The sequence below is a fragment of the Megalops cyprinoides genome, chromosome 11, assembly GCF_013368585.1.
Source record: "Megalops cyprinoides isolate fMegCyp1 chromosome 11, fMegCyp1.pri, whole genome shotgun sequence".
NCBI classification, from domain to species: Eukaryota; Metazoa; Chordata; class Actinopteri; order Elopiformes; family Megalopidae; genus Megalops; species Megalops cyprinoides.
Window position 1 is genome coordinate 32,029,036 of NC_050593.1, and position 16,051 is coordinate 32,045,086.

Sequence of the window (16,051 nt, forward strand, 5' to 3'; positions counted from 1 at the left end):
ATTGCAGCAAATAGCTTTTTGTTTGAAAGGTAGAAACGGAACCACTACCAAGTGCTCTTTAGATGTTATATGGGTGATAGATTTAGATCCAGCAAAATCAGGATGGTTATTGAGCCTGAGTTAGCTGCATTCAGGATGACAGCTTTCACCTTAACTAGGAGAATCTGTGTTATGCTAGGCTCAGACAGAATGGGGTCATATAGTTGTTTAAAGACAAGAATCCTATAGATTGGGTATTTACTATAACAATTCACTCAACAATTGGCAAGAGAAGGCATGCATATACTGCAAATTGTACGGTAATTACTTATGACCTCTTAAGGATTTAAGATTGTGATTTTTACAGTGGAGTGGAACCAGCAGTTTTTAAAAAGCAGAGACGATCTCTAGAATCTTGAGTGGTACCTTGATTATGTGAGTAAGCAAGGAGGCTGTAACTGGAAAGGAATGGCTGCCAGCAGAGGGTGAGGTTGAATCAGGCATACAGGTACAGGGTTTTGATGTTAGAACTAGCTCCTCCGCACTTTCATCAAGTCACCTCAGAAGAGTTCCTGAGCTGCACATCTATGGAATTAGGAGCGCAAAGAATGTTAATGAAACACACTTAGAAGGCCAGAATTCTGTTACTTATTCTTGCTGTCCTTTCGCTGACAAGGCAAGCAGATATTGTAGTGCACAGTGGAGTGCAAATACGTTAGTGCAGGAGGTCTAAAACGGTTCTAGAAGCTGGTTGATAATAGAGAGGAGAGACCTTGGGCTGCCAGGAATTACTGCACTTGATTTCTTACCAAGTGAATGTTTCCAAGTCATGAGCACATCACGATTTTGTAAAGATCTACATGGCATCTGGAAATAATAACAATGACATCACGGAAATAATAACAATGGCAACAATAAAACATAATGTAACATTACAGCTGCAAGCACTTATAAGCTGTGGAAAACATGTGCTTCAAGCCATTGATGTGAGGAACCAATGAAATGATTTCCTAATAACTGAAATGATATGTGATTCAAAAGCAGTAACTCTTTAGACTCTCTTGCCAATGACTAAATATGAACTAAACATGAAGACCATAATCAGTGTAAATGCCATTCTCTTCTCTCTCCCCACACATCTACAGGTGCTCTATCTACTTGATCACATCAGCAGACTGTCGTGAGTATTCCAAGAACTGGATGAGCTGCAGATCAAGAAGTCAACACAGATGGGCTACATTTTCAGTCTACCTCTCCATGATCTACTCAGTCTTTATTCTTTGTTAATAGCCTCTCTAAAATAGAGTACTTGCTCATGACATCACAAATGGATAGAGGGAAAAAGAACGGATTTCAACAAATGTGGTCTTTCTGTGTGGAGCCAGGCTGGCTCAGAGAGGATTGGTCTGGAAAGGAACCTACCTGTATCTGGAAAGGAACAACCCCTTTCCTCTTAAAGTTAATGCAACATTCTCTACAATGAACAAATGGGAAACAGATTTTTTAAAGCTTGGAGCCATTTATGGAGACACGTATGTCTTTGGAAATACTTACTTTATTTTTACTATGTTTATTATGTGTGTGTGTCTAAATATGCTCAACTGCATTGATATTTTGTGAACAACAAAAAAGGTTTTATTTTTACATGTAAGGTACTTCGTCATCACATCTTTACATTCTTGTATTTGAATATTCATAGATTCCACACCTGACTAGTTCAACTAAATAATCGTTAATACAAGCAGAAATAAACACAAAAGCGTGTAACATCATGATTCAGATCTGGGAAAAACGGCAGGGCCACTTTCACAAGACTCACAGTTTCCGTCCGGACTGAAAATAGAGGCACACAACTTGGAGAACAACAGAAAAGCGGGAGTATGGCACGGGCAGCAAAGGTATACCTAGATCGTTCACTAAATTAACAGCGCATCGAGACATTTAACAAGTCGGCTAGTTAGCATTATAACCACTTCAATGACAGTAGTATGTCACCATGGAAAGAAATGTCCCATCGCTAACAAGCTAGCTACATTCAATGGTAACCTACATCCTTGATAATGCTACCTAGCAATGCCACCAAGATGGCTAGTAGTTGGCTATCGTTGTGGTAGCATAATCAAGCAAGGTTAAGATTAGGCTTGTGGCTTGGTAGTTTAGTTCAGTACTTACATCAGGGGAACTGCTGCCTTGATCTCCATTTAGGTAACGTTAGCTGTAGTTAGCTCTGTTTCCTCTGTACTGTAGGATTTCATTGTTTTTAATAGTGTTTCGCTAATGACAGTCATTTGAGTCACATCGCATGCTTTGTTTGTTAGCTTGCTCGCTAACTAGCTAATTACGTTTCTCTTGATGGAGAGTTTCTGCTCTCTACCTAGACAGCGAACTGTATAATTTACTAGCTATTGAACAACTATTCCTCATTACATAAATTCTGAGAGTATAAACTCTATAAAGTCGTTTGTTTTTATGCTCCCATTATTTACTGCATAACGTAGCTTTGCTAGTTAGATGGTGAAAATGGCAGTTTGAGTTTTGAATCAGGCCTTGCTAGATACACACCTCTTGTTAGATATTTATTTTTGCAGTTTATTAAGAAGCCGCAGCAGACATGACCCAACATGTAGGTATCCCGCCCCTTTACATTGTGGTGAGGACGATCAACCTGCCACCTGGTGGAGAAAGTGAAACGCTGCATCAACTCGAGCGTACATAATGATATAGCAATTCTTGAGCGAGGAGGGGGAAACGGCAACCATTGTTTATATGGAGATGCTTTTTTAATTATCAGAAATATCCAAGTCGTTTTTCTGTGATTTTCCCGGAGGCAGCGAAAACCTACAGTAACAGCTTAGATTTTTACACTAAAGTCATAAACGTGTTCAAAGTGGCCAGTCTCCGTAACCTGACTTTTTGAACGCACCTTTCGTTGCCGCATGTCCTGATTCCTACATAACACAGCTCACACACTGTAGAAGAAAGTGAATTTTTGTGTGTGAATTAAATGCCTCTCCTGCTTCAAACAGTCAGCGTTGGTCCTCTGCATGGATGTGGGGTTTTCCATGAGCAACTCTGCCCCTGGCCAGGAGCCCCCGTTCGAACAAGCCAAGAAAGTCATCCAGAAGTTTGTACAGCGCCAGGTGAGGGCTTTGTGACGGTGCGACCCACCCTATACCTGTGTACCGATAAGCGGAGATAATCTCCTGTCCCGTGTGATCACTTTAACTCAGTTACAAAGAAAGCTGTCTGTGCTGTCCCGCATAGGTGTTTGCAGAGAACAAGGACGAGCTGGGCCTGGTACTGTTTGGCACCGATCAGACTAAGAACTCCCTGGCTAGTGACGGTCAGTACCAGAACATTTATGTGCACAGACACCTCATGATACCAGACTTTGAGCTGCTGGAGGACATCCAGAATGAGCTGCACCCTGGGAGTCAGCAAGCTGACTGTATCCTTCCCTGTGAAACCATTCCTTCTCAGAAATCCTCTGAAATTCACTGATTTAAAATAAATAAATAAAAAGCAGTGTATTTTAGAGGTTTTTTTTTTTTTTTAAATAAAAGGCTTCTGTTTTGCTGAGCAGACCTCCATTGAGATGTGGTTGATCATTCTTTATGCATTAATTTTTCATTACTGCTGAAATGGATTATTAGAATAAATTTTGATCAAACACTGTGAGGCTCTGTTATTTGTGCTGTTTCTCTGTAGCAGTATGAGGCCACAGCAACTGAATCGTGGTCTGAACTGTTTGTGATCCACTGTCAACAAGTTGCGTTCCTTGACAACGACTCCCAACCCAGGGTTGGATGCGGTGGTTGTGTGCATGGACCTCCTGCAGAAAGAAACGCTGTGAGAGATCTTCCCTCCGACTGACATGAACATGGTGTTGGTGCATATAAGCAGTGATGTGGCATTGCGCAGTGTTACTAATGTAGCTGTGTGTGGGCACTTGCTTGTTCCATAGGGGAAAGAAGTATGATCGTCTTAACATTGCCCTCCTGACTGACCTCTGCACAAAGGTCAGCGCAGACCAACTGGACACCATCATCGCCAACCTGAAAAAGGCAGGAATCACCCTGCAATTTTTGTACGTACGCTATCTCCTGTGTACTTAGAATTTGACGTCTCCTTTGGGGCACTAGTATGAGTTTTGTACTGTGAAGGTGTCATCACTCACTGCACTTGAGTTTTATACACTTACACACTTTCACTGCTTAGAGTTGTGGTGAATCTCTGCTTTGCATATGTGGATCTTACTCTGTGATTGACTCTGTTGATTTCTCTCTGTAAGGGCCCTTGTGTTGATGATGTCCTGGCAGTCTGAAATCTGTCTTAGGTGATTCTGAACAGAGAGTGATCTCTAGTCTTTGTGTTGTTTCTAGCTTGCCATTCCCATTGGATGAGGAGGAGAATGATGGAGAGGGGGGCGAAGCTGGGTCCAGGCGACCCCCCTACGGGGGCAAGGGTCTGACGGTGGAGCAGCGGGAGGGGGTGGAGGTGGTGCGGCAGGTCATGACCTCGCTGGATGAGGAGGACGGCCTGGAGGAGGTCTATACCTTCAGGTACATATTGGACTAACCCTGAGGGAGTGGACGGTGGTGGCCGTCATTCGAAGTGCTTGTCTGTTATGTTCACAGGAATGGTGATAGTGCTGTGACTGACCAGGGCGATGGTGAAGTTTCTGAGGAATTCGGTATAAATAGGAAACTCAACTAAAGGAATCTGTCATTTTTTTTGTTAAGACAGAAGTCACACCCTTGTTAAAGGGGTGTATGTCGTTGCTGCAATATGTTGGTGAGGTGGAAGCTGTTACATTATAACGACTTTTGATTTTATCCATTTATACAGCTGGATATTTCCTGAGGTAATTCTGGGTTAAGTGCCTTGCACAAGGGTACAGCAGCAGTGCCCCAGTGGGGAGGTGAACCTGCAGTCTTTCAGCTACAAGCCCTGCTCCTCTCCACTATGCTAAACTGCTGTCCAGTTTTGATCTGATTAATTTGATATTTGATCAAGTAATCAAATAATCTAGCCCTACTGTCTTCCCCAAGCACCATATTAAACTCCAGTTCTTTATACGTAAATATCCACTCACTGCAAGGAGATGAGTTTCCCTTGCAGTTCTTGGCAGGAAATTTAATAATCTCATGGTTTTTCTTATTACATTATTGGCATTTAGCAGATGGTCTTATCTAGAGAGACTTACATAGGTTACATTTTTAACGTGTTACCCATTTATACAGCTGGATATTTACTGAAGCAATTGTAGGTTAAGTACCTTGCCCAAGGGTACAGCAGCAGTGCCCCAGCGGGAAATTGAACCGGCAACCTTTCGGTTATGAGTCCTGCTCCTTACCACTATGCTACACTGCCACCCCTAATTCTCTCCTAGTTTATGCAGGATGTTTAGCCTGTCATTCATGAACATCAATGACAAAAAAATACAATTGATTTATACTTCATCTTGCGTGAACTAGTGTCCAAATACTGATTCAAGTAATTGATTTGTGATTCAGTATTCTGTCTTATCCCCAGCTGACAGTGAGGTGTGTGTCCTCTTTCCTGCAGTGACGCCATAGAGAAGCTTTCCATCTTCAAGCAGATTGAGAAGAGGCCCATGGGGTGGCCGTGTCAGCTGACCATCGGCAGCTCTCTGTCCATCCGCATCGTAGGGTACAAAGCGGTGAGTCCCATGCACTGGGCTGATTGCTTAAAGAGGACATGCTCTGTAGAACAAACTTTAATTGTGTAACATAACGTGCTGTATAAGTCCCTGTGCATTGCAGTTTGGCTCAGTGATGCACAGCTGTCTCTCACGCTGTCTCTCTCCTTTGCTGTCTGTCTCTCTCCTTTGCTGTCTCTGTCTTTCTTATGCTCCTTCTCTTCTTCTCTCCTTCCTCTCTGTCTCTCTCACAGGTAACCGAGGAGAAGATCAAGAAGACCTGGTCTGTGGTGGACGCTCAGACCAACCAGAAAGAAGACGTGAAGAGGGAGACAGTCTACTGCCTCAATGACGACAATGAGACCGAGGTGTCCAAGGACGACACCATCCAGGGTAAGGGGCCGTGGAGCAGAGGGGTTACAGGGCAGGGTGGGTGGCGGTCAGCCAGTCCTTAGAACCAGATCATAGGGACAGTCAGGGGACAGAAACCAGTCCTTAGAGCCAGAGCATGGGGACAGCCAGGTGACAGATTACCACTCATTAGGGCCTACAGGTTACATCTCAATTCAGTTTTTTAGATTTGATTGATTTGTTGTGTTGTTTTGTAGTGTTAAGAAGAAGTGCAGAATGGGTTACCCACTTCAGGGACTTAAGTAGGAAATTCCTTGCGCCATCTACGCTAACTCTTCTGCAGGGTTCCGTTACGGGAGCGACATCGTGCCCTTTTCCAAGGTGGACCAGGAGCAGATGAAGTACAAGTCTGATGGGAAAAGCTTTGCTGTGCTGGGATTTGCCAAGCAGAGCCTGGTACGGTTTCTCAGACTGTTAAACCGCTGTTAACTCGTAATATGCAGATTAAACTGTCAAAATGGACAGCTTGCTATCACTGTTTGGGAGAAAATTCTGCTGTTTTCCACAGAAGACAGAAGTGCAAAATATTTAAAGACCAGCTCTTTGGAATATCTTCTGAATTTATTTTATTCAAGAAGGTAATTGATTTGTGTTGTTAAACCCATAATTCCTTGCTGCAGATTCAGCGTCATCAGTTCATGGGTTATCAGGTCATCAAGGTGTTCGCCCCCAAGGATGATGAGGTATGATTTGAAAATTGAAAGTGTATGTTCTATAAAAATAAACATGCGTCCTGTAGAAAGTGTTTGAATTGTGAGTCACTGGGTCAGATAAAAGATGGCGTCCCTCACTCTGTCCGGTCTCGTCCTGCTCTGAGGGCAGCATGCAGGGGTGGCCCTGTCAGCTCTGATCCGGGCGCTGGACGAGCTGAAGATGGTGGCCATCGTCCGCTACGCCTACGACCGCAGGAGCAACCCTCAAGTGGGCGCGGCCTTCCCCTGCATCAAGGAGAAGTACGAGGTGAGGGGACGCCCTGGGGAGTGCGGGATCAGGGTCTCCTTTCATTTCAGCACGTTGGAGCATTGGTGCACTGGAGACTTGAGGGTCAGCCCGGATCTGACCCTCCTGGGATGCCCAAACCCGTAGCACTGTTTTGACATTTTGCCATGCCAATGAAGACAAGTTACACTTGAAAAGTACAGGAAGTCCTGTCAGGAGTGTCCTGTAATTCAGAAACACATTTCCGTGACTACCTGGGTCAGTAAAATGATAACATGTTTCGTGGTTTTATACATACAATCCATCACAAGCGTTTAATCTGATGTTTTATGTTGCTTACAAAAAGAATAATAATAATAATTTTTCTTGTCTGTACTCCTGTAAAAGCATGCTTAATGTCATGATTTAATGAACTAACTAATGCCTGACACAACATGACATTCACAGGATGTTTATCCAAGGATCAAGGCCACAAGAAATCTAATTTTAAGTTACATATTGTTAGTTAATTTAGGTTTAAGGTTGTTAAAATGAACTAAAATGTGAACATCTGTTTCTACATTGCGACATACTCAGTGGAAACAGGTGTGAACATCATTTGTGCTGGAGAGCATTGAATTTGTAGATTTTATCAGAGACAAGGATTTACGAGTTCTGCATGCAGCGTTATGCATACATGCACATTTGCACGTTCTCATGTGCAGTTACTTGGTAGCATGCCTTGTCCGTTGACACTGAGGTGCACTCTGTCGTGTTGGAGTGAAGGTGTGAGAAGGAGTGGGTGGCAGTGTAGCACGGTGGTTAAGGAGCAGGACTCGTAACCGAAAGGTTGCCGGTTCGATTCCCTGCAGGGGCGCTGCTGCCGTACTCTTGTGCAAGGTACTTTACCAACAATTGCCTCAGTAAAATATCCAGCTGTATAAATTGATAACGTGGGGGAAAAAAAACCTGTAATTGATGTAAGTCGCTCTGGGTAAGAGCGTCTGCCAAATGCCAATAATGTAACGTAATGTAATGAGTACATTCCCTTCATTCAGTCTGTATCTGCTCTATGCTCCTTCAGTGCTTGATGTATGTCCAGCTCCCCTTTATGGAGGACCTTCGACAGTTCTCCTTCCCTTCCCTGGAGAAAAACAAAAAGTTCGCCCCCTCAGGTAAGTCACAAACGCACCACTGGATCCTATGCACGGTATTTCTTTTATTCTTGTTTAAAGTTTAACAAAAACTGATGTCATGTTTGAGGCACCGTGGTATTTTCTTAGAGCTATGACATCCCATCGCTTTGGTTGTGGTGCATGAGGGCATTGTTCTACTGCCTAGGCCTTAAAAGGAATTACATAGAAATAACAGGGAAAAGCAAGCTGTTAGTAAGCCTGGGAGCTGGCCAGCCTGCTAGTTAGCTGGAATCGGGGTATGTTTTAGAGGCCTCTCAGGGTAGTTATATTTTTCCAGCTCTGAAGATAAAAAATGGAGAGGTGCTTCACTAAAAGCTTCCATGGAAGCACATTTCTCCTTCCAAGCTCTACGGAACATTCAGTGTCGCCCAAAGGAGGAGCTGCCTTTTGGCCAACCTGCATAACATTTCCCAGAAAATAGCATAATTTTCAAAACGGCAGTGAATTGGAACAGGCTTTTATAGGTGATCATTTCTATGATGTTTTGAGCACTTTTAAAGCTGACTTTTAAGAAGTGTAGGGAATACCCCTGTTCGTGTGCTAATTTCTAAAATAACGTGCAATTTAATGATAAATTATCCCAAAATCCTCTGCACAGAACGTTGTGAGAACATTACTCTGTGGTTCCAGAGGAGCAGCTGTCTGCTGTGGACTCACTCATCGACTCCATGATGCTGACTGAAAAGACAGAAGATGGAGACACGATCGACATCTTTAAGACCAACCAGATCCCCAACCCGCAGTTCCAAAGGCTGTTCCAGGTACGTGGTCAGAATGTTTTCTGCGTACGCAGTCTGTCACAGTTTTGTTCTCTGGAACCCACCTAAGAAGTACTTGTGGGGAATTGTGGGAGGTAGTAGACTTCCTCATTTCTCCTGATGCCACACTCCTTGCATTCTGTGTTTACCTCATATAGGGCTTGAATAGTGTTATGCTCACACTGACTGGTCTGAGGGTGTTGTTAGCCTGCTCTGACACTGTTGCTTATTGAACTTGAATGGATCTTCTGTTCTTATTTTGCTGGAAGTCGCTCTGGATAAGAGGGCCTGCTAAATGAATGTAATTTAATGTAATATTCCTCCTGTCCTCTTAAAATTTGTCTTTCCCTCTCACCCTTTCCTTATTTCCTGTCCCTCCTCTTGCCTTATCCTTGCCTCCCCCCGCCACAGTGCTTACATCATCGGGCGGTGAACCCTGACACCCCTCTGCCCCCCGTGGACCCCTGGCTGCGAGTGGCTCTAGAGCGCCCCCAGGCGGTGACCGCGCGCTGCCAGGCCTCTCTGCAGGAGGTGCGGAAGCTCTTCCCTCTGAAGGAGGTCGTGCGCAAGAAGGAGCTGAAGACCAGCGCGGACATTTTCGGGAATGGGTAAGCCCTGGGGGAGGGTCGTCTGTCTGGGACTTGAACTTTGACCTTTGACATTTGACCTTACACTACTGGGTGTGAGGCACTGCTGCTGCGCTGCAGTCAGAATAGCTCTCTTTAAACGTGCAGCGCTGTGTTTGTGTTTGGATAGCATGGGTGATATAGTACCGCTGATCCAGAGCTTTAGTGTTTAGAGACAGTGGGGGGGAAATTCTCTTTGGAGAACCATGCTGTTTCACCTGTACCTTTTTACTGAGGGTCTGGATTCCAGAACATGGTCTTTTTGACCCTGTCTCATAATGTGTAGCGGAACTCTACTTAACGTAGGCATACAGAGAACAAATGTATCATCCAGTTGTATCACTCCGTTTTTAAGGTCTGACTGTCTTTTTTCTATGTATTCTTATTGGCTTTATATCTGACAATACATATTACTCAGCTGGCAAGATTCGGCTGTTACCGTGAGAGGCACGGCATTGGGAAGAGGTTTGTAGGATAGCTGAGGCTGTCGTAGGCGCGCTGACAGAACGAAGGTGCCTGAGCTGTATATCCAGTTGCCTTTTTGTCCTCTTCATTCTTTTTAATGCAGTGCACAGGAAGGGGAGCAAGATGCCAAAAAGGCCAGGGAGGATCAAGATGATGAGGAGTACAACCTCGCCAAGATCTCAGCGGGCAACATCATTGCGGTGAGGGGCTGGTGATGTTTAAATCTGTGTTTGAGTTAGAACAGCGGATGGCTTGCATGTGGAACAGAGCTCGAGGGAACTGTGTGTCTGTCTCTGAGGCATCCTTGTCTGTCCCTGCTCTAGGTGGGCAGTGTGGAGCCAGCCAGGGACTTCTGTGTGTTGGTCCGGGAAAAGAACATTCCTTTCGGACAGGGTGAGAACCTGGGGTAGATGTGACCTCATCTGGGGACCCGCTGCAGGAAGCAGCACTCTGAAGCAGAACTCCAGTGTGCAGATGTCAGTGTTGAACCAAACTCTGCGATGTGATATATGATGCGCACCACTATATACGGCAGGGGTGTTACACTCCCTTGAGGGCCTGGTGTGCGGTAGATTTTTTTTCTAGCTCCTGCTAAATAGCCCAGACATGCACTCAGTTTGGCATTTCCTAATGAGGTGATTCATTACAGCCAAAAACTGCACATGTGCCCTACTCTCAGATTTTTTAAGGGTGTGCATTTTGGGAAGTGCTTGAGTGTATGGTACCAGTCAAAAATTTGCACACACCTGATGAAGAAAATAGGAAACATGCATTCAGACACATTTTGATCTAAAGACTTATGCTTAAATGCTTTAATTTTTTTTTTCTTGGGCATCAACTTGAAAATTTATATTTGTCTATGTATGAATTCCTTTCCAAAAAACTTTAATTTTAAAAAATATTTTTGGGCTACTTTGAAGAATCTAAAATATAAGATATTTTTGATTTGTTTATAACACTTTTTTTTGTCACTGCATAATTCCATTTGTGTCATATCATAGGTTTTGATGTCTTCATTCCACATTTTAGAATAGTACTACAGAAAGAAAAACCCTTCTATGAGTAGGTGTGTCCAAACTTTGACTGGTACTGTAAACATACGGAGCTAATAAACTACGTGGACCAATGCAGGGTTAAGGTTGCAACTGCACACCAACCATCCATTTTGACAATGCTGGTAGGCAAGTACACAGAAGAAAAGCACGTGGATGATTGTTGTAGGATTATTTCTTACTGAGGCTACTGAGAGTGGGGGAGGATGTCTCATCACTGAACTGATTTGTCTCATGGTGTCCTGAACGCTCATGTGTTTCTGCCCCCTGCAGTGTGTCAGCAGCTGACCCACAGAATCGAGCAGCTGCTGGGAAGCAAGAGTGTTGATCACTACCTGAAGGTTCCTGCCTGCATCCGGGCCTTCCGAGAGCACTCCATAAGGGTGAGAGCCACTCAGTCACTGAAACATGCTTTAGTTTGAGCTACAGTCATAGGTCAGTGCTGTGCAATGTGAATTACACATTATGGTGAGTAAAATAAATGTGAAGTGAAATTGGATAATGCAGTCACTGTCCTTCACCACCAGGGGGTGCAAAGCACAGTACTTGTAAAGCTATAACTGCTGCTTTTGGCGGCACCGTATTAGAAAAACGTGAAACTTAGTCATGCAGCATTATAAGAGTTTATGAGGCCTGGTGTATAATGTGTACGTGTGTGTGTGTGTGTGTGTGTGTGTGTGTGTGTGTGTGTGTTTACATCATGTGAAAGTACTGTGTGGGCAGGTTAAAAGTAAGCAATATAGTACAGTGTATTTTATAAGGCCAAATGTATATGGTGAACTGATTTACAGTGTGTGATACAGTACAATGTATAAGGCCAGGTGTGTTGTGTGCACTGATTTAGAGTGGTATTGTGTTAAAGTGTGTGATAGAGTACTGTGTATAAGGCAAGGGACAGGCCAGGTGTGTTGTGTGCACTGGCTCAGTGTGTGTAATGTGATTCTTGTGTCTGGGCAGCTTGGAAATGCAGAGCTGTATAACAGCTACCTGCAGTCCCTGAAGAGGAGTGTGGCTGACAGGGGGCTGCAGGAGTTCTGGGATCTGCTCATCCCAGGTACATTATTGGCTTGATTGTTTAATATGAGATTTGTTAGTTGTTTACAGATGCCCTGACTTGTTAGCAAACTCTGTTTGGCATTTCCTGATTTCATTTCATTAGATATTACAGCTGAAGACTGCACTTAGATCTTATATTGGATTATATTTTAGGCAATGCATTATTGTAAATGTGTTTTTAAATTGTCTAATTGGGCCAGTGAAGCCAGGGATAAGGTTGGAACTATACATGTGTTCACAGAGGGCCATACACTGATCAGCAAGGATGAGGTTGAAGGAAGTACAGTGACCAGACAAGAGGCCAAAGAGGTAAGCTTCATTTTTCTCTTCACCGCAGATCTTATGGAATCAAAGATTTAGATTTGTCATAGATAACTTCAGTGCAATGCTAATATAGCAGGATTGGTGGCAATAGCACAGGACAGGGCAGCAGTGTGGTGTAGTTGTACGGAGCAGGGCTAGTAACCGAAAGGTTGCTGGTTTCATTCCCCACTGTGGCACTGCTGTTGCACCCTTAGGCAAGATACTTAGACCACGGTTAGCTAAGTAAATATCCAGCTGTATACATGGATAAAATTGTAACCTATGTAAGTCACTCTGGACAAGACCATCTGCTAAGTAACAATAATGAAATGTAATGTAAAGTCCTCTACATTTCATTATGGGGTGTAGGGGGGTCTTTTATAGTCCTGACAGCTCTTCTTTCCCTCCAGTTCATGGCTGTTGAGGAGAAGCAGGCGGTGGAGGAGCCCGCTGCAGGTGTTGTGGACGATGTGGATGACTTGGTAGGTATGGGGGACTAACAGAGAAGGCTGTGCCTGTGAACAGGGAAGATAATCTAGTGCTAGCCTGCAAGGGACGGCAGCGTGGTGTAGTGGGAAGTAGCAGGGCTTGTAACCAAAAGGTTGCTGGTTCGATTCCCTGCCAGGGTGCTGCTGTGTACCCTTGGCCAAAGTACTTAACCTACAATTGCCTCAGTAAATATTCAGCTGTATAAATAGATCAAATTGTAACCTACTGTACGCTGAACGTCCTAGAGCGTCTGCTAAATAACAATAATGTAATCTAGCGTAATGTAATATTGTTAGTGTAGGGTGAAGGTAAATCCAAACGGTGAACTGTATCCTAATGTAGCTGTGCTCCTCCTTACAGCTGGATATGATGTGAGGTGGAGAACATTCTGGAAGTCAAAGCTAAGGCGGACCCTCTCAAAGTGGTCACTGAAGAGGAAAGGGGTAGGGCGCCACCAGTGCACGGGACCAAATTCAGTCTTCTGTCCGTCCCTAGTTCTAACTGGGAGTCTGAAAGCTTAGAAGGGCGTGCTCATTGTCTGCTGCTTGCTTGTACCAAATAGTACTTTTGTAATATAAACCTATTTCCAGTGTGTGCCATTTTGTACGGTTGAAACGGTGAACTTCGTAGAAAGAAGTGAACTTCAGGACTTTGTTGACTGAGGTGCTGGATTTTGGGTCTTTGCACAATAAAGAATTGTTTTCATTAAATAGTAGTCCTCTGCTTTATTAGGAGGATCCATATGGAAGTTGTAAAATGGATTATATGGATAATTCCTTAAAAACGCTCAGTTTGGCTGTGTGTTCATTACACACATTAATATTGCTGATAGTGTAGCATCAAGCTTTCTGTGAAATCACCTGCTTTTCTGTAATTTCAAATTCAGTGAGAATTCAGTGAAGGAAGATTAATGTCGGGGACACGCTTTATTGTGATACTTTTAAGAAGAGGTCTTTTTGAAGTACAGTAATTCCATCATTTATACATCAATGTAGAAGACAATTCCCAAGAGCATGTGGAGCCACTGCTCGACTTGAAAGGAATGGTGAATAAACAGAAAATCCAGCATTCTTATTTAGAAAAATTTGATGTTTTATTTTCATATCAAGTTTTGCAATATGCAGAAAGGGGCCTACTCCTAACGGACTTGCAGACTCTAAAAAATTCAGTTTTATATATACAGCCTTCATGAGTGAAATGGTAGTATTCTAATGGCAACATTTTATACCTAACTCTAAGGTGTCTCCACTGTGTGCCAGTTAATTATAGGGGAATTGCCAATCAGCAAACCATATTTTTTACAGAAGGAGCAATGTCAGCTTGCAGTATTCTGATCAAATTCAGAAACTTTCTCGGATGAAGCTGAAGGGTTATGATTATGCTTTTGCATTCATGTGACCAGGAAATTCTAAGGTGCCTCACCTCAAAGCATTATGATCATAAGTCATCTTGTCATCGTTTCCAAAGTTTGTTCTCCAATCAAAGGTAAGAGAAAAAAACTGTAATGTAGCAAAGTGAAGCGCTTGTGTCAAATCGGCTTCAATGTGTCTTTTTGATGTCTAATTTTAAGATTAAGGATGATGGTTAGTCTTGATTGATCAGAGCTGAGAAGGATACTTCAGCTGTCCTAGTTTACGTAGTGAATGAATGACTGAGTAATTCAAATGTTTTGCACAGAGTGTCTGGCACATAAGGGTATGCACACCATGGCTACAGAATCAAAAGCCATTTGTGGATTTTGAGTGAAGCTGGATTTAATTTAACTCGAGCTTCAGTTCAACTGTGATCCTTCTCCCCTTCCAATATCCTCTACCAGTAACACATGGCGCACACATTGGTGGTGTGTGATGCACCTGCAAATTAATTCATCTAACGCATCTGCTGTTTTTCACAGAGCTAGCTTTCTTTGACAGTGGTTCTGCACATGGACCACTAAAATGGTCCTAAAACACACTAAACAACTTTTATTTATAAGCTTTTCTCTTTGACGGAATTGCTAACTGAACATTAAGAGCTCCTTCCTACACCAACCTCTGTAGTCACAGGGCTGGAGTGAGGTGAATGCAATTCTCCCATACACTCACACAAATGGGTGTTTTTTCCACACTGCAAGTCCTGTAGTGGCAAAGAAAGACACATCAAAATATGTTAAAACAATATTGCAGTAGTTTAATTCAGAAGTGAAATGGTATGAGAATGTCTGAAATGGCCTGTAAAGTGTGTGGTTTGGGTTGCTCCGCTGAAACCTACACAAAATTAACAGTGATCAGTTGTTACCAGTTACTTAATATTATTTCCTGGAAATCACTTACCTTTATCTTCCATTCACCTCTGACATTTAAAACATTTTTTGAGTCTGTAGTCACTGGTGATGGCAGTATTGTCATGTAAGCTGCTTGTCTGCTGTGTGGAGTTATTGTCCCTGTGTTGTGCTTGTTGGCTATTCAGGCACATTGTAGTATTAACTGAAAAAGAACTTAATAATTTTGTATCATCCATTTTGCAAAAAGCATAAAATATGAGAAATATGACCTGATATTCTGCTTGTCTGAAAACACAGGTTTATGGTGGAAGTTAGCATTTCTCATAAATGCAAGCCTAAATTTTATAGCTGACTATGCCTGCCATATTTATATGCCCATTAAGGCAGCATTGAGATTGCTGATCTCAGTAAGTGATACCAGAAATACCTTTTGTCAAAAACATAAAAATATATTACTGTCTTTATTCCTGATGAATATTTAAAATGGGATATTGTATTTTTGCAGTGAAAGTTATTTGTGAACGGTCTCACAGGCCAGGATTTATCCTGTCCATGGGCATATTAGGATTGAGCTTTCTGTCTTCTGTGTGATCAGTTTGCGCATTGTACGACTGTCAGTGTGGTATATTCCCAATAATAAGATCCAACTTTCTCCCTTCAATACTTTCTCTGCATAAATAATAACTAATAATAACTCACTGAAAATAATCTGCTTGAACTCAGAATTTCTGGCTGGAGAATTAATAACATTAATGAGTAACTAACTATATGTAGGGTTTTTAGACTCGACTCTCATGTTTTTATATATACATGGAATATAAAACAGGCCTTGAACTATATCCATATGGATTTTCTTTACTTTTCCTTGTGAAG

The 16,051-nt window shown here is 42.8% G+C and overlaps 1 protein-coding gene across 1 annotated transcript; it reads left to right on the top strand.

The window, feature by feature from the left end:
- The first annotated feature begins 1,817 nt into the window (after positions 1-1,817).
- xrcc5 (X-ray repair complementing defective repair in Chinese hamster cells 5) lies at positions 1,818-13,554 on the top strand. Its single transcript, XM_036541030.1, has 21 exons — positions 1,818-1,877; positions 3,006-3,119; positions 3,244-3,427; positions 3,780-3,828; positions 3,944-4,066; positions 4,362-4,541; positions 5,548-5,662; positions 5,896-6,034; positions 6,336-6,448; positions 6,673-6,735; positions 6,875-7,012; positions 8,055-8,145; positions 8,797-8,927; positions 9,336-9,532; positions 10,119-10,215; positions 10,339-10,408; positions 11,341-11,450; positions 12,025-12,121; positions 12,365-12,432; positions 12,837-12,908; positions 13,276-13,554. The coding sequence occupies exons 1-21, from the start codon at positions 1,860-1,862 to the stop codon at positions 13,288-13,290; spliced, it is 2,184 nt and encodes a 727-aa protein (XP_036396923.1). The 5' UTR covers positions 1,818-1,859; the 3' UTR covers positions 13,291-13,554.
- Positions 13,555-16,051: the final 2,497 nt, after the last annotated feature.

What these genes read in the sequence shown, in the direction of transcription:
- xrcc5 (XM_036541030.1), top strand. An exon ending in AGTTCCAAAGGCTGTTCCAG is followed by an intron (nt 8,928 to 9,335) that starts GTACGTGGTCAG and finishes CCCCCGCCACAG; the next exon opens with TGCTTACATCATCGGGCGGT. An exon ending in TCCGAGAGCACTCCATAAGG is followed by an intron (nt 11,451 to 12,024) that starts GTGAGAGCCACT and finishes GTGTCTGGGCAG; the next exon opens with CTTGGAAATGCAGAGCTGTA.